Genomic DNA, 25,108 nt, shown 5'->3' on the forward strand with positions numbered 1-25,108 from the left:
AATTTATTCAGTAATATTCAAGTATTTCCTAAATACGTTAATAGGAAACTCCTACTTAAGCTCAACATTTAGCAGAGTGCCTTGCAATTAGTAGGTGATCAAAACATACAATACATATAAACTTTATTATACTTACTATTCTATACCATACCATATGGTTTTAGAAATCTTATTAACAGCCTTGTTTATAACAATGTCCTTTTAGTCTTTGGTTATTATGACCCTCAGGTGGCCTATATAAGGGCCATAATAAACCTACGCTATGCCAGATTCAGGTCAGTTAAACGTGTTAGCCGCAAAAGAGCTTTCTGCCATTTGAACATAATTATGCACTTAGAGTAATCTTCGCTTGAACGTGTGACCTACAGCAGCACCTCATGGCAGATGGCACTTCTGCTACCTACCAGCAGAAGGGGAATCAGCAGGCAGATGACTGAGAGCAGCAGTCTGAGAAAAACACACTAACAGTCACAGGTGGAGAGATGCTGACTTGGAGACCTTAAAAAGCACTATTTCTAATCTTTTCCTCTTGAAGACAGACTGGGGATCCAATGAAAAACATAGTAATCAAAATGTAAAGGTTTTATTTTATGTCACCCTTACAGATTGGGGCAAAAATATATGTTCATCAAAAAACTTAATATTTCTTTTAGTCTTTGGAATTCTAGAAATTACTTTTTGATACACAGATGCCAGACTAAATATTAGGCAGCTGTCAGCTTGAAAAGATTATGGTTAGAAAGTAAAGCTCGACAAGTCATTTTTATTCAGGAAAGAATTCTAGCTTCTCACCTTATGTGTATTAACATTTCTCAAAAAGTCTGAAGTAGGTACTGACCTCTGACCCGTGTTCCTGTAGCATCAGTCCTTTGAATCCCACCAGCCAGCACCATGGCCACAGCAAGCTTTACTAGATACATCCCAAAAACTTGAGGGCACAAGCTGGCCAATATTTCATTCCTTCCTAGAAAAGGCAGAAAGGTCAGATGTTACCAACAGTTTTCAAGAAATCCTATCTGAAAGTTCCCTTCTTATCCTAACTTCCTAGAAATATACTCTGCCATCTAAATTGGATCAAGAGGATCATTTCTAAATGCCTAAAAGGAGAAAAGGAGTAAATAACTGTTTTGGTCCTAAAACTCCTCTTATTAATGCCATATAGGAAAAGTCTGCTTTTTATTCCTTGTTTTTTATTTTTATACCTGCTTAAGTTTCCAAAAATTTATCATACTTTACAAGGGACAGAAAGGAATCTCTTTTATTCCCTCATTAAGCCAACATTATCCCTTTAAAATACCACTGCACTTTACTCCACTGTCTAAATAAAATGAAGGTGCTTGATCTAAGTAAGTCAGATTGCAGGAGCCAGTAATCTATAAATACAAGAGGTACTTGTAGTTCATGGAGCTTCTCCAGAGATATAAGAGAAGTAAAATAATCTACCCTGTGAGTCAGTTCAGCATTTGCTCTGAACAGTTTGGTAAAGTCTGTTTTACGTAGAATAATGTTACCAGGGTATCAGAGTATTAAAAAGATCAATATAAACTATAATTCTAGCAGTCCAATCTGGAAGTCTTGGATTCTCCTGATGTGTTGTTGTTTTTTAAGATTTTATTTATTTATTTTAGAGAGAGCATGAGCAGGAGGGGTAGAGGGAGAGAGAGAATCTCAAGCAGACTCACTGCTGAGCATGGAGCCCAACTTGGGGCTTGATCCCAGGACCCTGAGATCATGACCTGAACCGAAATGAAGAGTCAAGAGGCTTAGCCTGATCACGTGTTTTTTTTTTTTTTAAGATTTTTTAAATTTATTCGACGGGGTTGGGGGTGGCACAAGCAGGGGGAGCAGCAGGCAGAGGGAGAAGCAGGCTCTGTGCTGAGCAGGGAGCTGGATGCAGGGCTCGATCCCAGGACCCCAGGACCCGGGGGATCATGACCTGAGCCGAAGGCAGACGCTTAACCAACTGAGCCACCCAGGCGCCCCAATCATGTGCTTTAAATAAGAGAATATCACTGAGTCTCTGTTTTCAGAAATGGCAAAACACCAAATCTGAGAATCTGCCTATGCCACATATAAAGTAGGTATTTCATTCGATCACTGGCCTAATTAACCAGCAGGGGCTCTTAGAACCTATGACATCCTAACAAGCCTGTCCTGAGCTTGTCTTAACTTATGTGGAATTCACTACTGTGATGGTACTCTGTCTACATTGCTGGCAACTGTTGTGTGTTTCAGGGCTTCCGTTGTTTGTGCTCATGTTTCAGAGGTAGTTCTTTTGAGGAGGAAAATAATCGTGTAAATATTTAGCTGATTATTCCAGTTCCAGAAGCTTTTCTGCCAAAGCATTAAGGGAAAGGAAAGGGGCTTCCTCCAGAATTTATGGCCTTATACACAAAGGCTACTTTTTGTAATGAACAGAATTGATCCAATGGCAATGTAGGGTGATATGACCTGGGATGGCAGAAATGGTGAAGAAAAAATCTTTTAGTAAAATGGGGATCAGAAAAAAGAATTAGTAAATCCTAGAAGGCAGTTCATTAAGTGCCAGAGAGAATCTCTTCCTTTCCTGAAGTAGAAAGCCCAGAGAAAAAAAGACGAAAAAGGTTTGGGATCTAAGCAAATAAGACACTATAGCAGGTAGGTAAGTTCTGACCAGACTTACACATACAAAGAAGGAAGGACTAGCCCCAACAGGCAGGTTTTGGAGTAGGCAAACTGGCCCGGGAGACTTCGTGCCAGCTGTGCTGAATAAAGGTGGACTCATGCCTGATGTGCTTACAGGAAACATAATCCCAGTGGTAAAGAGCGCAGGCTCTGGGGCCAGAGGCCTGGATTCACATCCCAGTGCTATTACTTACTACCCGTCTGAGCTTGGGCAAGTTTCTGAACCTCTCTGCCTCTATTTTCTTATCTGTAAAATGTAAAGATAATGGTATCTTGTAGAACTGTTGAGGATCAAAGGAGTTAATAAATGTATAGCACACAGAACAAATAATACCTGACACACTTAACTGTTAAGCTATTATATTACCTGTATTACTTGTGCTTATTTCTGATCTCAAGATTTCCTCACAATGTAGTTAACACAAAAGATCTAAAGCCAGGTCTGAAGTACCAGAGAAAAATAAAGGGGAAGAACCATTCCCTTAAATTTGTCGTCTAAAGTTCCTTGAATCATGACAATAGATGCTCCTATGGCTAGATCATGCAAGAGAATGCATTAGAGTGAATACTCCCCCAACCCTACCTCCCTCCCAAATTTCTGATTCTAGACCATGTTAATAGTGTGTCTATGGCCTATTAGCCCACTCTTGTGGCATGGCCTTCAGTTACCCCAATGAAGAGGACTTCCTGGATCTAAGATAACTGAGTCATCCCAGAATGGGTTCAGATGGCCCAACAGACCCCAATCCCTACATCTGGGGTTTCTATTCAGCATCCAAGCACCAGGGTCAGAGGATCCCAGACATTACTACAGACTGGAATAAAGTCTTCAGCTTCTAGACAGTACCCACAGTGTCAGATCTTAATGAAGCAGATCAACCTCCAAGAGCTGAGGAGGAAGTAATCTCTGGCTTTAGACTAGTAAAATGAAGACATCCTTCTGGATACAGCTCCCCTCCTTCACCACCCCTTCCCTTATTTCCCTCACTAGCACACATACACTTTGAATTGGTACAGTATAATGTACTGGTACTGTGTACTTGGGAAACTAAGAAAGCAGAATCCATTCAGACTAAAAAGAAAAATGTTGCCTCATTTTCTTTTTCTTCCTATGTTTCTTACAAGGTCATTATATTTACTTCTTTGTATCCAGTAAATGAGTTGCACACCCATAACCTTCTAATTAAAACAAAATATACTCTTTAATTGCCAGCACAAAGCACTTCTCATGGTCTGGTTAGGACACTGTATGATGCCCTTCCTTTTGTTACAGGAAGAGCTGAGCTGTGGCACTGCAATTAATAAGAAATGACTGTGGTCCAAAGAAGAGTTAACAGATTTTTGTGAGGACCTGACCCTAAGAAGCAATTTTAAATACAAAAATTCATTTAAAAATATATATGTTCTTAAAGGGCTTGCTTAATAAAGCCACAATGTAGAGAACTTTAGTTCCTTCTGTACAGATTAAAGAATGATCAGGAACCACTACATATATGTGCTATATGCAGAAGCAAAAAAATAAAAATTCATCACACAAAATAAAAGCAAACTACCTATAGTTAGACAAACAAGAACCTTATTTTGTGAATTGTATCTGTCCAGTTCAGTATTTGATTTTTTTTTTTTTTTTAAAGATTTTTATTTGAGAGAGAGAGAGAGAGAGAGACACCTCATAAGCGGGAGGGGCACAAGGAGAGGGAGAGAGAATCTCAAGCAGACTCCATGCTGAGCGCAGAGCCCAATGCAGGACTCGATCTCATGACCCTAAGAACACAACTTGAGCTGAAACCAAGAGTTGGACACTTAAGCGACTGCGCCACCCAGGCACCCCACTTCAGTATTTAAGAATAAAGTAATCAATATGTATGAGACTTGAGATGTTTATTAGAAATAGTCTATCACTGGCTTCAGTTTATTCTTCTCAGAAGATGCCTCCAAGGAAGAATGAAAATAGACATTTGAAGATTTAACTGGTGTTTTATACCTTCGGAATTTTTAAATAAAAAATACCCTATGAACCCAAAGGCTATGATGTTTTAGTCTACATATCTTACTGCCACAGTCAAAAGTTTTTGCTGTAATGACGAAGCTTATTTTTTGCATCTTTTTCTCATCTCTTTTGTACTGACTGCATATTTAAAAATCTTTAGCTAAAATAGTGTGAAGTTGTCTTTATTATCTAAGGTATATCAGAGAAGAAATAAGGCTTTCATAGGATGAGGTTTCATAGTAGGATACATTTTGTCTATTTAAGGAAGAATTATATATTTGATTGGTAAAGAAGGGAGAAAACTGGCAGTACGAGAGATGTCTAAAATAATAGAAATGGAAAATTTCTTGTAATCCAGCCTTGATTTTCCACAAAGATCTCTAAATAGAAAAGACTGTATCAGAAAAGGGCTCTTCAAAAGGAAACTGCAGCTAGAAGTACTGACGAATGCTACCACTTTTTGAATTCAGCCACTGAATTTTGCAGCAGGTAAGGCTCCTTCTAATCACAGACCTCATATTTAACTACTTAATGAAATGCCATTAATAAGTATCAGCTTTATACCCTTAATCACAAACCTGCAAAGGGATCACTCTTATAGGACTCCCAAAAATCTTCAAATTCCTTTTGGACCTCCTCATCCATGATGATCCCTGCAGACTGCTCATTATTTACTTGGACATAATTGGCTTTCAGGACTATCTCCACTTCACAGCGCACATCTTGCTGAAAAGGCTTCCACCGTTGCATTACAACTCCGTAAATAGTGAGGTCATCACCTAGGAGAGAGCACACTGCTTGCTGGGCACAGGCTTGCATGACACAGATCCAGAAACAAGAAACCACTCTCCCACCAGGTTTAGAATGGTAAACACTCATCCAGAAAACAATCTGGAGGCAAAGGAACGCCACAGGTTTCCTACTTTTCCCTTCTTCTGGCTCTTTGTTTTACAAGCTGCTTGTATCTTTAGCTAAAAGCTAAAGTCAGCGTTTTTATTTTTCTTTATCTGCCACATGATGATCACACCAAATTATTTCCCTTCACTGGAAAAATAGCTTACCAGGTGATTTATTCATTGTTATTATATGGGGTGGAATGTTCATCCTCTCATAATTCCTAACCATACAGTTCTCATTTAAAGAACAGGTGGGAACCACAGCTGGAAGGTTAAGCTGTAATCAATTTGGTGTCAGGAAAGATGATCTTGTGATAACTGACACTAGTTTTAGTTTCTTATATATTAATTTTTATGTATCGCCTTTATTGATATTTTACTTACTGCCTTAAAAAAAACAGATGAATGAACTAAGAAATAAGTGAATACTGTTTTACTTCAAAGCCCTTTTCCATAAACTATGAAAGCACAAGATAAATCCTGCTTGTTCCTTCTTGGTTGGTTCCTTCCCACCTGAGGAAACTCTCCTATTCCTGGTGATCAGAGTATTAAACTTTTACAGGTTTTCCTAAGAGGCCTTGGGTCACTCATGGGCACATGCTCCAAACACTGACATCTGTGCTTATTATTACATACAATTCATGCATCAATTAACAGGTATATATGAATGAATGGTTGGCATTCAGTATTTTGATATGAGAGAAAAGGGGAACAGAAGAAGAAAAGATGAGCCTAGTCCTCAAAATCTTGTTGAATATAAGATGTTGGACATACTCCAAATCCAATCTGGTATTTATAATTTGTGCAACAAATAGTGTCTCTGAACTAACTGGCAAGTCTTCCTTTCCAAGCCCGTGTCAAATATATGGTATTTGCTGATGCAAAAGCCTTTAACTCTCTAAATTTCAATGTGTAATGTGTAATCTGCAGAGCTTTTGATTTTCTGAAGAAAGTGTTCTGTAAATGCTAAACAAATGGAACTGGTGATAGCAATTACACGATAGAGAGCATATTTCTAGCCAAAGGCAACTTCATAATAAATGGTGACAAACACATTCAATAGGTGCTTTGCATGTGTTTTCAAGACCTTTTGAAGCCACTGCTTGGATGGTTTTCAAACAGAATCAAGAATAATGATCATTTACTATATTGTCTGCCCCCAGTTTTTAGATGAAAATGAGTAACTATATGAGCACTTGGAACAGTCCTTTACTTTCATTTTAATGGATTATACTTAGGTTGTTTCTAAATTAGTTGAATAAGAAACTTAACTTTTAGATACAGCACTCACAAATAATTGGACTTCAATAAGCAGTAATAATGTGGAAAATGTAGTGTCCTGAAGAATGGCGAAAAGCCTGATTTTGTCAGATTTGGGTTCAAATCCCAGCTCCACCACTCACTGGTTATGTTCTTGGGCAAATTACCTAACTTTGTTGAGCCTATGTTTTGACCTACAAAATGGGAATAGTTATATTTATGTCACAGCACCACAGTGAAAATTAACTCAGAAAATGTTTGTAAATTACTTCATACAATATCTAGAATATAGTATGTGCTCAACAGCTAAGTATTAGCTATTATACTAAGCCTTGTTATTATACTTAAACTTTCCTGTAGTAAAAGTTATAAACAATGTTATTTGCAGGGAACTACAATTCTTACTTTTATATAATCCTCTTTCTTTGTGCCGCTCTGTCTTCTGCAGCCTATTTACCACTGCAGCCACCCCCAGGTGGACCAATCTCTGATCTCCTGCTGCAATGGCAGTTATCAGGACACAACCTCCAACTTTATTACTCTGCATGTGTCAGATTGGGGTTCCCAACCAGACCTGTAAATTCCTGAAGGACAAGGATTATGCCATTTATCTTTTGATTCCCGCAGAGGTTTGTAGCTATGGATCAATGAAAAAAACGCTGTTGATGGACTGCATCCATTATTATTAGTGACATGTAAAAGAAAAATAGCTTTAGATTTTTTTCAGTGCAGAAAGAATTCAGTTTAGATGGACTGCATGAAAACATCTTATTTTCTATCAAAGGTTCATGTTTGGTGTTCAGGCTAAGCTTTCATGTTCAGGCTAAGCTTACATAAGCACTACTTTGCTGATCCAGATATTACAGGTTTTGGTTAAAATCTAGAGTCCTATATGAAAAAAGTACTTTGACACAGCCTGGTCCATTTATCAGGCAATCCATGATCAAAGTTGTTATTTCCATGGAGTACTGTTTAGACAACTATAAACTGTTAATATATTTGACATAAATTTCAAACTACAGGTTGGTGATTCTTGGGTGGATGGGGGCAGTTTCTTGACAAATTACTCTTGACTCTAGGTACTGAACTCTTATTTCCATAGTTGTTTGCCTCATCGTTTTAATGAAATGGCAGCTCAGGAAATATTTTATAAATGAGGCATTTGGAGAAATCTAGGATTAAAGAAGGAGAGAAATGATGAAATTTGGAGAAATGAAGCACTTTTAATCTGTCTGGGAGGGGAGAACAGGGATGTAGAATAAGAGGTCAGATATACCTGTTTCTGCCAGGGGACACATTTGTGCTATGAGTTTTCTATACAGACTAAGGGTGAGTGAGATTAAGGTTTGAGTGAGAACAGGAAATACTTAAAGTAGGGAATGTGTAGGTGAATTAAGAAACAACTGTTGACACCCAGCTGAAGTTTACCAACCATTTCCATTTTCTGACCCACCTTCAATGTAACTTCTATGTTAAAAAGCACATGGAAATTCCTAGGCAAACAGTAAAAGCAACAGTTTTAAAGTTATTTGGAATAAGAAGAGGAAAGAGAAAGAATAAGCTCTCATACCTTCTTTATAGACAAAGGAAGGTGTGGTCAAGGCCTGGAATGTGTATAGGGAGCAGATGCTGGCTCTAGGGGCAGGATGCCATCTGCCTTTTCTAGGGCTGCAAACAGTACCCTCAGAGAAGCCGATAAAAATTTCGCAGTTTTTAGGATAACTTTTTTAGGGATTGAAATTCTGTAAATCCATAAACTTTTTAAACTTTAGTACCTGTCAGTTCTGGTAAAAGTTTCTGATTAAAACTTTCAGATTAAGGGTGCCTGGGTGGCTCAGTCGTTAAGCATCTGCCTTTGGCTAAGGTCATGATCCCAGGGTCCTGGGACTGAGCCCCACATTGGGATCCCTGCTCGGCGGGAGGCCTGCTTCTCCCTCTCCCACTCCCCCTGCTTGTGTTCCCTCTCTCGCTGTCTCTCTCTCTGTCAAATAAATAAATAAAAGCTTAAAAAACAAAACAACAACAAAAAAAACTTTCAGATTATCCTTTTGAAGGCAGTCCACTTGGTGTCTGAGATCTTTACCTTTAGCTGACCAGTGCCATGTCAATTTTACAGCCCTAGCTTCTACCAACAACTGAAAAAAGCTCCCTTTATTCTCTTATTCTTTCTTTTTGCATTACATATGTAAAATAGCACATTTTAAAAACATACCAAATTTTATTAAGAATATCTCATGATATTTAAATGTGGTTGCTGCAGAAGAGAGAATAGTATTTATTCTCTTGAGCAACACTACTGATTTACAAAACCTCCTAACATCTTAATTTTTCCAATAAAACTCTTCCCTACCATATTCTTTATAAAAACAATAATTTTAAAATTCAGTGTAGAACACTTCCATTCTATACATGATGGCCGATATTAATCCTTGCCCTTCCACAAATACTTTTTTTTTTAAGATTTCATTTATTTATTTTAGAGAAAGAGGGAGCACAAGCAGAGGGGGAGGGTGAGGGAGATAATCTTCGGTAGACTCTGCCCTGAGCACAGAGCCTGATGCGGGGCTCAATCCCATGACCCTGAGATCATGACCTGAGCTGAAACCAAGAGTCAGATGCTCAACCAACTGAGCCACCCAGGTGTTCCTTTCCACAAACACTTTAAAGCTTGATTCTTCCCAGCCTCCCCAGTAAGAATAGAAGGGGCAAGATGAGTTGAGATAGGGCAAAAGAGAGCTTATGAGTGGTCTGATTAGCCTCAAGATTAAAATATAACCAAGATGACCTTGCAACAACCCCTTCTGGAGCCCTCAGATTTCCAGAACAGCTCTGAGGCTCAGAGTCTTTGATTTGCCGAACATCACAGATCATCTAGACCAATTGCCATCATGAGACCTAAGTCACTAACAAGATGCTGTACACCCTATGCTTGACTGTCTCTGAGAAAAGAAACTCACCATCATCTGAGTCCCAGGGTGAACACCTTATATTATTAGATATTGAGTCAAAATCTACCTTCCTGGAGCTTCAGCCTACTGAAACCCAATAGTATCTTCTGTAACTATTATTCCATTTCTGTAGGACAACCTTCCAATTAATGAAAAGTTGGCTGTCATGTCCTTCCTGAGGCTTCTCTATGCTAAGCACCCACAGTTCTTTTCAGTATGGTTTTGAGTTCCTTCCCAATTCGGGCAATTGGCCAATAGAAACACTGAGATCCCTCAGAGGACAAAATCAATGTGACTCCAGCACAGAGGAGAGAGGAACAATTACCTCCTTTCTTCTGGACAGCAATAAGAGTACAGTAGCATCTGACAGTCATACTGTCTGATGCATTTTATTTAACTGAACGCTAAATCTGCTACAATTTTTAAAGCTGCTGCTGTTAAGCAAGGATATACTGAAGAGACAACTGGATGAAAAGTCAGTGGATCTGGGTTTATGTTCTAGTTCTGCCACTTAACTCTCCATGTGACCTTGGGCAAGTTGGGTTCTTCATTTATAAAACAAGTGGCTGGACTGGACTGCTAAGCTATAGCCCAGCTTCTTTCCTGTTATGTATCACCTCCCACCTCCATGCCAGTTTCTATTCTCAAGGTGAACAATTAAGCCTTCACACTCACTTCCCAGTGTTCTTGGAAAATAAAAAGTGGCTTTTTCCTAATCAGTACTTTAGGACATCTTATATAAGCTAGCAAATGTTATTGCTCACCAGATTTGCAACTGTCTACTAAGTCATCTTCCAGGATAACCTTCATAGATCGTGGAATACTTCCAACAGATAGCCTTTGCACCTAGCAAGGAAAAGCAGACACATACTGAGTATGCTTAAATACATGCTAAGTATTCAGAAGCCTAGCAGTTCTTGAAATTACTGTTTCTACTTCCCTGGTATTATCATACAATTTAATTATGATGGGGATTTATAGAATTTTCTTGAAAATTGTGCCTACTACCCATATACAAACTCACTAAAACCAGAGTAAAATAAAAACACCATTATGGAAAATATCTCCAAATATAATCTACCTTGTGGATGGTCAAAAGAAATATACACTCCAATTATTAAACATAGTAACAAAGTTACTTACCTAGTTCTTTCCTGACCTCTAGTCCTAAGACCTGGGACAAATCACTGTTCCTTTGATTATTCCTTAGTGACAGAACCCTGGTTTTATTCCATGTGGACATGTACCCAGTAAAAAGACTGTATTTCCCAGCTCCCCTGCACCTGGGCATGGTCATATGACTAAGCTCTGGCCAATGAAATACGAGTAGATACACTGTGAGAGACTTTGAGGAAGACTGACTCGAATGGAGAGTTGGGGTTAGACGGCTGATGCTGTTGTCTGTCTCTCCCTTTCCCTCCTCCCTGACTAGCATACAGCAGTGACAGAGTTGTAACTACCATCCTGGACTAAGAATAGAGGCCATGTGTTAAGAATGGTATAGAAAAACAGGAGTTTGGGAGTCCTCAACACTGAATATGCCTTTGTGTTTCAGTGGTAAGTAAAGGAAAACCTGGCACACTCTGACATGTTAAAGAGTGTCTATGTATGCCTTATTGGACACAGCAAATAAAATCGGGCCTAACCCCCAAATCCTGACCACTCCAATGTTTAACAATCACTTAAACCCATTTAATTTTCTCCTATCCCTTAAATATAGCTTGTTTGAACTTCTTAAATAGTCACTTAATTTTAACATAATTATTAAGTCATTCCACAACCCTTCTGCCAATGCTCTCTATACAGAGATGATTACTGCATGTCTCTAAAAACTGTATTCTGATATATGTGCAACTATACTGTGTGATGACACAAGTTCCATTTGTAGTACTGTATGTGTTCCCGAGTTCTGGTAATTTGCCCACAGCTAAAAAAGACCTTCTTCAGAGTTGTTATTTTTCTCATTTCTTTGATCATTTACCTGTTCCTGAATTTTGATTTCCTGGTAATCTCTACACCTAGTTGGAGATGAAGACAAGCCTGAGAGGCAAGTGAATTTTGAAGAATCACAACTCTCCAAGCTGGGACAGGAGGATGGCCGGCAGAAGGTATAGTACTGCTCAAAGTCAGCCTTGACCACAAATACATGTTTGCATTTGTTACACATGTAATCTCGCTCAAACTCCAGGACCTTCACCAGACTTGTTCGAATCACTGTCCCAGTGACAGATAAAAAGTGTCCCACATCCTTGGTTTTAGGGATGTGCTCCCTCACCAGCTCAGGACAAACAGGCAAACCTGATGGAGAGAAACAACAAAAACCACATCAACTTAAATCTTGGGATTTGACTCCATGGAATATATTCTTCTCATATTTCCTAGGGAAGAAGGTATTTGAGTTTGCCTAAAATTTGAGTTTCACTTAAGAAAAAAAATCAGATCAACTCAATATAGAAAATAGACAAGGATTATTTTAAATAACAATGATCAGTGTACTCCTTCTAAAAGTATATATCCAGGGGCGCCTGGGTGGCTCAGTCAGTTAAGCATCTGCCTTCAGCTCATGTCATGATCCCACGGTCCTGGAATCGAGCCCTGCCATCAGGCGCTCTGCTCAGTGGGGAGTCTGCTTCTCCCTCTCCCTCTGTGCTCTCTCTCAAACAAATAAAATCATTAAAAAAATAAAAGTATATATCCAGATGACATAATAACCAGGATTAAAAAAAGGACTGATTTTCATAAGAGGGCTATCACAGTAGACTCTAAATACAGTATGTAATTGTAACCTCATTCAACAAAAAACATACTGCCACAGGCAACACATAAAATCAACTGATGAGGGCGCCTGGGTGGCTCAGTTGGTTAAGCGACTGCCTTCGGCTCAGGTCATGATGCTGGAGTCCCGGGATCGAGTCCCGCGTCGGGCTCCCTGCTGTTCAGCGGGGAGTCTGCTTCTCCCTCTGACCCTCCCCCCTCTCGTGCTATCTCTCATTCTCTCTCTCTCAAATAAATAAAATCTTAAAAAAAAAAAAATCAACTGATGACTGAGTAAACCACAAAGCTGAGTGATAAAGGGAGAGCAGCATAATGACCAGAGCCCCACCGTGCTAGAAGGCTATTGCTTTTTTTAGTTAGGTTCAGAATTTATTAATACATAAATCTGTTTCCAAGCCTTGAATTACCTAAAGGTTTACCCACAGTGGCACCATTTTATCCCTTAAAAAACTTGTGTTTTTCACCATTAATAAACAGGCAACTTTTTAAAAGGTACAAAATGCCAAAGAAAATTCTTTTAAGATTTTATTTATTTGACAGAGAGAGAAAGAGAGAGAGAGACCATGCGCACAAGCAGGGGGAGTGGCAGGCAGAGGGAGAGGGAGCAGCAGGCTCCCCAAGGCTGGCTCGATCCCAGGATCCTGGGATCATGATCTAAGCTGAAGGCAGACTCTTAACTGACTGAGCCACTCAGGCGCCCCTGTGATTTTTAAATAAGCTTAAAATATAAAGATAAAGACAACATAATGTTAAGCGAAACTGACCATATACAATCAAAATCTTAATACTAAAAAAGATGCTAAGAGACTGTTTTGATAGAAATGTCAATTTATTTTAATCTTTCTGTCTTACTATACATGTTACTAAGTATGTTCTTCAACTATACTAGTGAAGGGGTGGTGGTGGTGGTGGTATGTGGTGTACATCAGGCACTAAGCCACAGTTAGAGCTGAACACAAAAACCTTTATCATTCCCTGATTCATTCAATGATCAAGAACAAAAAGAAATTTTGGAAATAGATTATGAGCTGTCCATATCTATGTCTATGCTAGAGATATGTCCATATCAATTACTTCAGGCCCCTGATTTTCAGCATGTAGTTCCTGGAAAAGCAGCATCAGCATCACCTAGGTAGGATCTGTTAGAAATGCAAATTCTTGGGCCTCACGCCAGTCCTTCTCAATTAGAAACTCTATGGGTGGGGCCTAACAATCAGTGTTTTAACAAGACCTACAGTTGATTCTGATTGACATTATTAATGTTTGAGAACCATTAGTTTAAGTAACACATGAATGCTATTTTTTCCTTCTCATTTAGTTTGATGCTATCTGTGTATTAGAACCCCTTTCATCAAACCCACTGGAAATAGCAAGTAAACTTTAGGTTAATAAAAATCCCAGAAGACAAAGAGCAACGTATATCCTGTAAAGATAAACCAGAAAATGTCTTAGGTTCCTAAGAAGACTGAAACACAGAGGCAACCTGTTTTTATAATTGAATGCCTTGCCTGGAGTCCAAGATGAAGCTGCAATACTCCTAAAACCAGACTATTTCCATCCCCACCTTACCTTCTCTTCTTGTAATCTCCAGTGAATCTGCTAGAATTCATTCCCTGTTCTGTGGGCTAATATATCTTGCACCTACCTTGAGTGAGGCATGCATCACATAACATAAAAGCTGCCACTAAGCTCCATAAACAATTATGTTTAACACGCACATAGGCATATATCTTTGAGCATACATACACCATTTGGTAAATATTTGACTATACAGCTATATCCCCTACAGCCTTGAGCTTATTTAGATGAGGGACTATACCGTATTATTTTGGTTTCTCAAGAGACTAGCAAATGCCTACACTTATAGCGTCTGCAGAATAAATGCACCATGGTAGTAACATAATTTGCAATTTACTTTTTCAGAGAATTAGGAAAAAAAAAAAAAGGCTAAATTTACCTGAAACCAATAGCGTCACCTAAGCAGACAAAATTTTGGTATTTAAACTAAGCATGGAAAAATATCTAAATATAAGGACAGCCTAAAACCATTCCTAAATACCACTTCAGTAACATTAACTAAAGTCCCTTTTAACAATCTTTTTGTAATATTATAAGGAAACATTTGTTCTTGATCCTACCAAGAGATTATCTAGTGTCCTGATGCTTAAAGATTTATAATATTCATAATTTTATTCTAGATAAAATACTATTTTTTCAATTAAATCAAATGTATGGTCTTTTGGCAGGGGGATCTTAATTTGTCTCCAAAGAGTTCTACTATACTGACTCATCTTTTTGGAATCATAGCAAGCATTTTTGTTGATTATAAATCCCCACCTTTCTGAAATGTACTATAAATATTTATTTCTAAACAAAATGGTACATGTGTTCTCCAACTTAATCTGCAGTAATTCAAAGATACAGCTTTGCCACAAGCTGATTGGTCCACTGCAGCATCTTAAAAAAAAAAAAATTTTTTTTAAAATTTTATTTATTTGAGAGAGAGAAAGAGAACACAAGCAGGGGAGAGGGAGAAGCAGGCTCCCTGCTGAGCAAGGAGCCTGATGCAGGGCTCGATCCCAACACCCTGGAATCATGACCTGAACCGAAGGCAGACGCTTAACCAACTGAGCCACCCAGGCGCCCTGCATCTTAAAAATTAAGATACTTAATCTGTCATTTATTTGACAAAAACTGAGCGCCTAATAGGTGGCCAGCATAATGCTAAACTTGAGATATAAAAATAATAAATTTCCTAAAATAGTTCTGAAGCTCACAGGGTGGAAGGTACCACTTTTCTAATTCTTGGTATTATCAATTCTTTTGTTAGTAGTCACAAAAGCTCATTAAGGCTGCTTTGAATTATAATTTTATACACACATATCTATGTGTGTGTATGTGCACACTAATATACTCTTGTCTCCATACATTCTCCTTCCTCTCGGTTGGCATGGCTAGTACCCCAGCCTTCCAAATGTCCAGAGGAAATAGTATAAAATTATTATTCTGCTTTAAAAGTGACTATCAACTACACAATAAATGTATCTTTTAAGTATAAATATCAATTATTTCTTAGTGCTCTGAGTTCAATATGTGTTAGAATTTCTCAAAATGTTCCTAGAGAGTAAGTGGCAGTAAAATCCTTAAGTGATTCACCTGATATCCTGGCATGAAGATTCTGCTTCATAGAGGCACCCTCAGGTTGAGAAAGGGACTGGAGAATTGTCAAGGCTGATCTTCGCAGAGCGCTATCAAAAACTGTTAGTACTTCACTCGGAAATGCGTTGAAATATTCCCCAATTTCCATGTTAGTCTCAAAAAGGGTCATGGCATTAACCACAACTGGGTAATGAGCATCTTCGTCACTTTCCTTCAAGATTAGAAGAATATCATTCTTATGGTATTCCGAAACATAGGATTCAAACACTTGACCAACCAGTGTAACTTGATCACTGTTCATCTTGAATCTAGGTGATTAAAGAAAAAGACCATATTATACCTTTGATATTGTGACTTAGGCACAAGTTAACAAACAAAAAAACTGGTCGTAAATTGTTATGGGCCGCACTATCAACTCAAAATATTATCCAAATTAAAATCTTAATAAGATCTGAATTACCTGTTATAGTCACTCAGTAAATGTATTTTTTTAAGAAAGTGAAGCTAAACCAAAACCCAAGAATTGTGTGTACTGATCAGTGAAATCCAAAATGGTCCAATGGCTTTCCCGTAGCTTTTCCCCAAACTACCTCCTCATTAATCCTATGATACACTATGAAAAAGGCCCTTCCCTTTTCTTTAACCACATTCCATATACACATTTGCTCTCAGGTATAAAATCTTAAACAGCAGTCTTTTGGTTGAAGTTCTTTGCATGTGCTCTGGTTCTAGGTTTTATCCATACAAAGAACAGACCCTCCTTTCTCTCTTTCACTCTCTCTCATCACACACACATATTCATGGGTTTTCTGCTACATAAATGGAACATACATGGATAGCCAGTTCTGACTTGAACAGTTAACAGATCTGCTTCAGAAATGTACATTTTGAGGTGAATTTGCTTCTCATTTTCTCTTTCTAACCTAGGAAACCTATTGGCTTCAGCAAAAACAGCTGTCAAGAGTGTAAAGAAACTAGATAATTAAGCTGAGGAAAGAAAAATTGGTCTTTAAATGATAAATAACTAGGATTGAATATACTATATTACATTACTTCACCTATCTTATTCCCCTGGCAATATATATATTTTTAATTTGTATCTACAGATTAAAAGAGCCTGCCCCCATTCTATTTTCATGTATACAGATATCTATCATACTCAAACACTATGTTGGGAAATAAAAAGCACAATAAAAGATCCTCAATGCCCTCAGAGAAGCAAGGTACAGATCAAAATGAAACAGTGCCCTAATAATGGTAAAAATGCAATAAGAATGGGAGTACAAAGGAGAGCAGGATTAAATTTAGATGGAGTGACAATCCTAGACATGGCAATGGGCAGTTCCAAATAAACTGTTGAAATCGATCATCTAAGAAACCCTATTTGGTTTGGTAACAGAGAACTGGAGGACAAATGCGCTTTAATTTGACATTTCATTCACCCACCATTTATTGTATTAGGTTCAACAAATAGATGATAAAAGATGACTTATGAAGTTCACATTTCAGTATCCTAACTATGCGTTACACAGGCTATTTATTAGCAATATTTTGCCTTTTCAGGGAACCTACTATTCTAGAAGGTGTGGAAGGAGTACAGGGTGTATGTGTCATAGGCCAAGAAGTCTCACAATTACAGGATACAAGTGTGAGACTGACAGATGGGTATGTGTATAGCCAGGAGAATCAGTGAGAGCAAATTATGGCCATTATATTGATAAGTAATTTGTTTTGATTAGGTAATATAAATTCAGCCAAGTGTAAAGAGTTGCTACAAATGAATCTCTAAGATTCTATAAATGCATATTAAATTTAGAGCCACAAGTTTAGCAATTTAAAAGCTCCACATAGGGCAGAAAGGGGGTAGCTGCAGAATTCATGGTTCAAACTAAAGTCAGATTAAATTCTGCCTAGTCTTTTTTGAAATGGCACTTTTAAAAAAAAAAACAGCATCCCCTTTCAATATCTGCGCAAAACTGTTGAACTGTTTCTAAGCAGTTTGCTACCCTTATAAACATGCCCACCCTTATTGTTCTACAAGTCCAAGTTCCCTTTCCTTTTACTTAGAGTGAAGTCAAAATACAAGGATGTGCTACTTCATCCTTTGGACCACGTGAAGCGCCCACGAGAGCCAGGAGGGCTAATAAGGGGCGACTTCCAGCTGGACCACCGGGAAGCCCCGCCCGCCCAGCGGCCACGCCACACCCACCGGGAGCCACGCCCCCGCGGCGCCGCGTCCTAAGACCCGCCCCTCTCGCCAGCTGCCCGCGTCTTCCAGGCACCACCTCCCCGTCCGCCAGCTAAGTTCCCCGCGGGCGCGCGGCAAACGAGGAGTCGGGTTGTACTCAGGGGGTTGCTCTCCACAACTTCTGTCTCTAGACGCAGCCCCTGCCCTACGATACCCCAGCAGGACTCTGAAACTACCCGGGCTCGGCAACCGGGCAGCTCGGTCGCTCGCCCGACCAACCCCGGAGTTGAATAGTTTGGAAACTAACCAGATGTGGGCGAGACTTAGGACGAACTGCAGGAGAAAAAAATAATAGTAACGGTGAAACGAGGCTGCGGCTGTCACTTACTGGCGGATACGCAGTGTCAGAAGTCATCGGGGACACGCTGCTCCCGAGGCCAAGGGGCGCGGAGAGCTCGGGCCTGCCTGCGGGGGCTCCAGGAGGCCGCTGGGGGCGGGGCGGGGCGCGTGCGCCAGCCGCTCGAGGCGTCGCCGGCCGCGGGGGCGCGCAGGCTCCGACGGATCCGCCTCGCGCCTGGGCGAAATAGGCGCTGCGCCGGCTCCTCGGCCGGGCCCGCGCACCCGACGGACGCCGAGCCGCGCACCGCCTCGACTTCGTCGTTCAGGTGGCTCTTCCGGGTGGAGAAGCGGGCGGGCGCGCGCCCCGCCTGGTGCCGCAGGACGCGAGAAGGTGGGGCGGGGTGGGAGGGGCTAGGAGGGCCGGGGCAGGCCCCGAGGAGTTCCAGGGCGGGGCCAGGCTCAGCCTCCCGACCCAGGTGGAAGCAGAAGAGCGGAGTTGTGCGGTGGCTTAAGTGGCCTGTGTGGTTCGCGCTTTTGGTCTAAGAACTCTGGCAAGCACGAAATCGCGAAGATTTTCTGCTGTTTTCTTCTGTAAGTTTTAGGATGAAGGTATAGAGTTCCCATATAACCCTCCCCCTCATATACTATATTCCCCACGCACCCACAACCTACACCATTGTCAACATATTCTCACCAGATGGTGCATTTGTTACAATCAGTGATCATACATTGAAACATCACCTTCACCCAAAGTACATTGTTTACAGGCTTGTTCGCTCTTGGTGTTGTACATTCTATGGGTTTTAACAAAAGTAGTATAATAACATGTATCCACTGTCGTTGTATATACAGAATAGTTTCACTGCTCTCTTCATCCCTCCCTCTCACCTAATCTCTAGCAACAGCTAATCTTTTTACTGTCTCCATAGTTTTTCTTTTCCAGGATGTCATATATAATTGACTTTTAAATGACGCAGGTTTGAACTGTATGGGTCCACATATATGGTTTGTTTTTTTTTACAGTACTGTAAATGTATTTTCTTTTCCTTATGATTTTTTTTTTAAGATTTATTTAAGTAATCTCTATACCCCACATGGGGCTCAAACTCATGACCCTGAGGTCAAGCATGACACACTTCTGACTGAGCCAGCCAGGTGTCCCTCCTTATGATTTTTTATTTTTTATTTTTATTTATTTATTTATTTTAAAGATTTTATTTATTTATTTGAGAGAGAGAATGAGATAGAGCATGAGAGGGGAGAGGGTCAGAGGGAGAAGCAGACTCCCCGCTGAGCGGGGAGCCCGATGCGGGACTCGATCCAGGGACTCCAGGATCATGACCTGAGCCGAAGGCAGTCGCTTAACCAACTGAGCCACCCAGGCGCCCCCTCCTTATGATTTTTTAAATAACACTTTCTTTTCTCTAGCTTACTTTACTGTAATAATACAGTATATAATATGTATACAAAATATGTATTAATTGTTTGTTATTGGTAAGGCTTCTTGTCAACAGGCCATTAGTAGTTAACTTTTTGAAGGAGTCAAAAGTTACATGTGGATTTTTTTAATGTGTGAGGGGGTCAACCCCAACCCCTGTGTTGCTCAAGGGTCACCCGTAGTTGAAATCATACAGTATGTAGCTTTCTCAGGTTGTCTTCTTTCACTAGTAATATATATTTAAGTTTCCTCCATGTCTTTTCATGGTTTGATAGCTCATTTCTTTTTGGTGCTGAATAATAATCCATTATCTGGATATACCACACTTGATTTGTCCACTTACCTACTAAAGGATATCTTAGTTGCTTCCAGGTTTTACCAGTTATGAATAAAGCCAGTATATTTATCCATGTACAGGTTTTTGTGTGGGAATAAGTTTTCGGCTCCTTTGGGTAAATACCAAGGATCGTAATTGCTTCTTGAATGAATTATATGGTGAGGGTATGTTTAGTTTTGTAAGGAAAACACCAAAATGTCTTCCAAAGAGATCATACAACTTTGCATTCCTGACAGCAATGAATGAGAGTTCTTGTTGCTCCACGTCCCCTCCAGCATTTGATGTTGTCAGTATTTTGGATTTTGGCCACTCTTAATAGGTGTGTAGTGATACCTCATTGTTATGTTAATTTGCAGTTCCCTGATAACCTATGGTGGTGAACATCTTTTCATATGTTTACTTTTCATCTGTGTATCTTCTTTGGTGAGGTGGCCAGATCTTTTATCTTTAAATCATGTTGTTTTCTTATTGTCTAGTTTTAAAAGTCCTTTATCAGAAATGTCTTGCGAATACTTCCAGTCTGTGGCTTATCTTCTCTTTCTTTTAGCATTGTCTCTCACTCAACAGATTTTTAGTTTTAATTATATCCAGCTTATTAATTGTTTTTTTCATGGATTGTGCTTTTGGTATTGTATTTGAAAAGTTATCACCATTCCCAAAGTCATCTAGGTTTTCTCCTATGTTTTAGGGCGTTTATAGTTTTGTGTTTTACACTTAGGTCTGTGATCTACTCTGAGTTAATTTTTGTGAAGAATGTTAAGATCTATGTCTAGATTGTGTATGCACACACGCATATGCACATATGTGGATGTCCAATTGGTCCAGCACTATTTGTTGAAAAGACTATTTTGTTCCATTTGTCAAAGATCTGTATTGCCTTTGATCCCTTGTCAAAGATCAGTTAACTATATTTATGTGGTCTATTTGTGGGCTATTCTGTTCCATTAATCTACTAGTCTGTTCTTTCACTAATACCACACTGTCTTGATTACCGTACTTTTACAGTGAGTCTTGAAGTCAGATAGTGTCAGTCCTCCAAATTTATTCTCCTTCAGTATTGAGTTGGCTATTCTCGGTCTTTTGCGTCTCCATATAGACTTTAGAATCCTTTTGTCAACATCCATAAAATAACTTGCTGGGATTTTGATTGGGATGGGATGAAACTATAGATCAAGTGGGAAGAACTAATGTTTTGACAATATTGAGTCTTCCTATCTATGAATATGGAGTATCTATCTCTCCACTAATTTAGTTCTTCTTTGATATCTTTCATCAGAGTTTTGTAGTTTTCCTCATATAGATTTTGTACGTATCTTGTTAGATTTATACCTAAGTATTACTGTGTGTGTGTGGGGGTGCTAATATAAATGGTAACATGTTTTTAATTTCAAATTCTACTTGTTCATTGCTTATATATAAGAAAGCAGTTAACTTCCACATATTTGTGTCCTGGAATCTTGCCATAATCACTTATTAGTTCCAGAAGTTTTATATGTAGATTCTTTCAGATTTTCTACATAGATGATCATGTCACCTGCAAATAAATAGTTTTTCTTCCTTCCCAATCTCTCTCATTTTTATTTTCTTTTTTTATTGCATTAACTGGGACTTCTATTATGTTAAAAAGCAGTGATGAAAGGGGACACCCTTGCCTTGTTCCTGATCTTAGTGGGAAAGCAAGTTTCTCACTAATAAATATGTTAGCTGCCAGAATTTTTGGTAGGTGTTCTTTATCAAGTTGAGGAAGTTCTCCTCTATTTCTAGTTTGCTGGGAGTTTTTATCATGAATGAGTGTTAGATTTGTCAAATGCTTTTTCTGCTTCTCTTTATATAATCCCATGATTTTTCCTTCATTAGTCTGTTGATATGATGCATTACAGTAACTGATTTTCAAATGTTGAAACAGTCTTGCCTACCTTGGATAAATCCCACTTGGGTGTGGTGCCTAGTTCTTTTTATATATTATTGGATTCAATTTGCCAATATTTTGTTGAGGATTTTTCCATCTATGTTCATGAAAGATACTGGTCTCTTTTTCTTGTAGTGTCTCTGTCTGATTTTGGCACTAGAGTAATGCTGGCCTGAAAGACTGGGTTAGGAAGTATTCCCTCTGCTTCTGTGTTCTAGGAGAGATTGTAGAGAATTGGTATAGTTTCTTAAATGTTTGGTAGAATTCATAAGTAAACTCAAGAAAGCCTGGTTCTTTCTGTTTTGGAAGCTTATTAATTATTGATTCAATTTCTTTGATATGGACGTATTCAGATTGTCTCTTTCTTCATCTGTGAATTTTGGCAGTTTGTACCTTTCATGGAATTGGTCCATTTCAACTAGGTTATCAAATGTATGGGCATAAAGTTGTTCATAATATTTTACTATTACCCTTTTAATGTCTAGGGGATCCGCAGTGATATCCTCTCTTTCATTTTTTTATATTAGTGATTTGTGTCTTCTTTCTTTTTTTCCTTAGTCTGGCTAGAGGCTTATTGATTTTATTAATCTTTTTAAAGAAACAGCGTTTGGTTTTGTTGACTTTATTGTCTTCCTGTTTTTAGTTTCATTGATTTCTGCTCTAATTTTTATTATTTCTTTTCTTTTGTTTACTTTGGATTCAATTTGCTCTTCTTTTCCTGTTTACCTAAGGTTGAAGCTTAGATGATTGATATTAGATCTTTCTTCTTTTCTAATATATGCATTAAGTGCTATAAATTTTGCTGTGCTTTTTCTGCTGTGTCCCACAAATTTTGGTAAGTTGTGTTTTCATTTTCACTTAGTTCAAAGTATTTTTTTATAGTTTAAAGTATTTTTAAAATTTCTCTTAAGATTTCTTTTTTGACCCATGTGTCATTTAGAAGTTGCTTGATGTCCAATTATTTTGTGATTTTCCATTCTTTGTTATGAATTTCTAGTTTATTTCATTATATTCTAAGAGCAGACATTGTATGATACCTATTCTTTTAAATGTGTTAAAGTTTGTTTCATGGCTCAGAATGTTCTGTCTTGGTGAATGTTTCATGTAAGTTTGAGAAGAATGTAATCTGCTGCTGGATGAAGTAGTCTATAGCTGTTCATCATATCCATTTGATTGATGGTGTTGTTGAGTTCAACTCTGGCCTTAACTGATTTTCTGCCTGCTGGATCTGTCCATTTCTCTAGAGGGGTGTTGGAGTCTGCAATAGGATACATCTGTTTCTCTTTGCAGTTCTATCAATTTTTGCTTCACATATTCTGAGACCCATCCACATTAAAGATTGTTATGTCTTCTTAGAGGGATGACCCCTTTATCATTATGTAATGCCTCTCTCTGTCCCTGATAACTTCCCTTGCTTTGAAGTCTGCTCTGTCTGAAATTAATATAGTTACTCCTGCTTTCTTCTGCTTAGTGTTTGCATGGTATATCTTTCTCCATCTCTTTACTTTTAATCTTATGTGTCTTTATTTAAAGTAGGTTTCTAATAGATAACATATAGTTGGATCTTTTTTTTTTTAATCTACTCTGACAATCTCTGCCTTTTATTCATGTATTTAGGCCATTGGTGTTCAAAGTGATTATTGATATAATTGGATTAGTATCTACTATATTTGTTAATCTTTTCTGTTTGTTGCCTTTGTTCCTGTTATTGGCTTCCATATTTTTTCTGTCACTTGTGGTTTTAATTGAGAATTTTATATGATTCCATTTTCTTTTCTTTCTTAGCAAATCGATTATGTTTTTTTTTTTAACTTTTTTTATTGGTTGCCCTAGGGTTTGCAATATACATTTACAGCTATCCAAGTTCATTTCTAGGGTAGTGCAAGTGCCTTTACAGTGACAAAGTAATCCACATTCTTCCCTCCAATCTCTTGTATCATTGCTAGTCATTCATTTTGCTTATATTAGCTTATAAGACATAAGCATACACAAATACATTGTTGCTATTATTATTTTGAACAAACTGTTATCTGTTAGATCAATTAAGAATAAGAAAAATAAAAGTTTTTATTTTACCTTCCTTCAGCCCTTCTTTGGTGCTCTTCCTCTTATAGTTCTGACTTTCTAACCTATATAATTTTCCTTCTTTCTAAAGAACTTTTAACATTTCTTACAAGATAGGTTGGCTTGCAACATCAACAAATTCCCTTAATTTTTATTTGTCTGAGAAAGTGTTTATTTCTACTTCACATTAGAAGGATAATTTTTCAAGGTACACAGAATTCTAGGTTGGTTTTTTTCTCAACACCATAAATATTTCACTGCACTCTCTTCTTGCTTGCATGGTTTCTGAGAAGTTGAATTATAATTCTCATCTCTGCTCCTCTCTAGGTGTTTTTCTCCTCTGACTCTTTTCACGAATTTTTCTTTATATTTGATTGTCTACAGTTTGAGAATAGTATGCCTATGTGTAGGTTTTTGACATTTATCCTGGTTACTGTTTTCTGAGCTGTCTGGATCCTTGGTTTAGTGTCTGACATTAATTTGGAGGAAGTTTTCAGTCATTATTGCTTCTAATATTGCTTCTTTTTCTTTCTGTCTTTCTCCTCTTTTTGGTGTTCCCATTACGGGCATGTTACATTTATTGTAGTTGACCTAGGATTCTTGGATATTCTGGGGCTTTTTATTTTTCAGTCTTTTTTGTCTTTTCAGTTTTGGAGTGTCTATTGACATATCCTTAAGTGCAGAGTTTTTTTCCTCAGCTGCATGCCATCTATTGATGAGACCATCAAAGGCGTTCCTCATTTCTGTTAGTGTTTTTAATCTTTAGTGTTTCTTTTTTTGTTCTTATAATTTCAGTCTCTCTGCCTATATTTCCTATATGTTCTTGCATGTTATCTATCCATTAGAGCCCTAAGCATATTAATCATAGTTATTTTATATCCCAGTCTGATAACTCAATATCCCTGCCATATCTGAGTCTGGTTTTAATTCTTGTTCTGTTGTTTTTTTTTTTTTTTTAAACTGTGTTTTTTCTTTTAGTATGTTTTCTAATTTCTTGTTGAAAGATGGACATGATGTACTGGGTAAAAGTGCTGTAAGTAGGCTTTAGGAATGTGGTGGTAAGGTGTGGGGGGAGAGGAAGTGTTTTATAGTCCTATGACTAGGTGTCAGGCTCCAGTTAGCTTTTGCCTCTGGACTGTGA

The 25,108-nt window shown here is 38.4% G+C and overlaps 1 protein-coding gene and 1 long non-coding RNA gene across 10 annotated transcripts in view; one reads left to right on the forward strand and one right to left on the reverse strand.

Annotated features, from left to right (window-relative positions):
• The window catches only part of MCM9 (minichromosome maintenance 9 homologous recombination repair factor), a 189,028-nt gene extending 170,622 nt beyond the window's left edge, over positions 1-18,406 (reverse strand). For all 9 annotated transcript variants that reach the window (XR_012378549.1, XM_073893847.1, XM_073893844.1 and 6 more), the window contains exons 1-6: positions 18,269-18,406; positions 15,690-16,000; positions 11,740-12,056; positions 10,523-10,604; positions 5,233-5,433; positions 839-964 (exon numbers count right to left, since the gene is read on the reverse strand). Coding sequence is in view for 8 of the 9 variants with exons in the window: in XM_073893847.1 (XP_073749948.1) it covers positions 839-964; positions 5,233-5,433; positions 10,523-10,604; positions 11,740-12,056; positions 15,690-15,993 (1,030 nt within the window). In the remaining variant the exon portion in view is untranslated. The remainder of the gene's footprint in view (positions 1-838; positions 965-5,232; positions 5,434-10,522; positions 10,605-11,739; positions 12,057-15,689; positions 16,001-18,268) is intronic.
• A 26-nt stretch (positions 18,407-18,432) lies between these two features.
• LOC141372983 (uncharacterized) overlaps positions 18,433-25,108 on the forward strand; it is an 80,885-nt gene continuing 74,209 nt past the window's right edge. Inside the window, exon 1 of the long non-coding RNA XR_012378550.1 lies at positions 18,433-18,545. This is a non-coding gene — a long non-coding RNA (uncharacterized lncRNA). The remainder of the gene's footprint in view (positions 18,546-25,108) is intronic.

The sequence above is a fragment of the Callorhinus ursinus genome, unplaced genomic scaffold (genome assembly GCF_003265705.2).
Source record: "Callorhinus ursinus isolate GAN/ISIS: 27379988/994484 unplaced genomic scaffold, GSC_fseal_2.0 scaffold6, whole genome shotgun sequence".
Taxonomy (NCBI): Eukaryota; Metazoa; Chordata; class Mammalia; order Carnivora; family Otariidae; genus Callorhinus; species Callorhinus ursinus.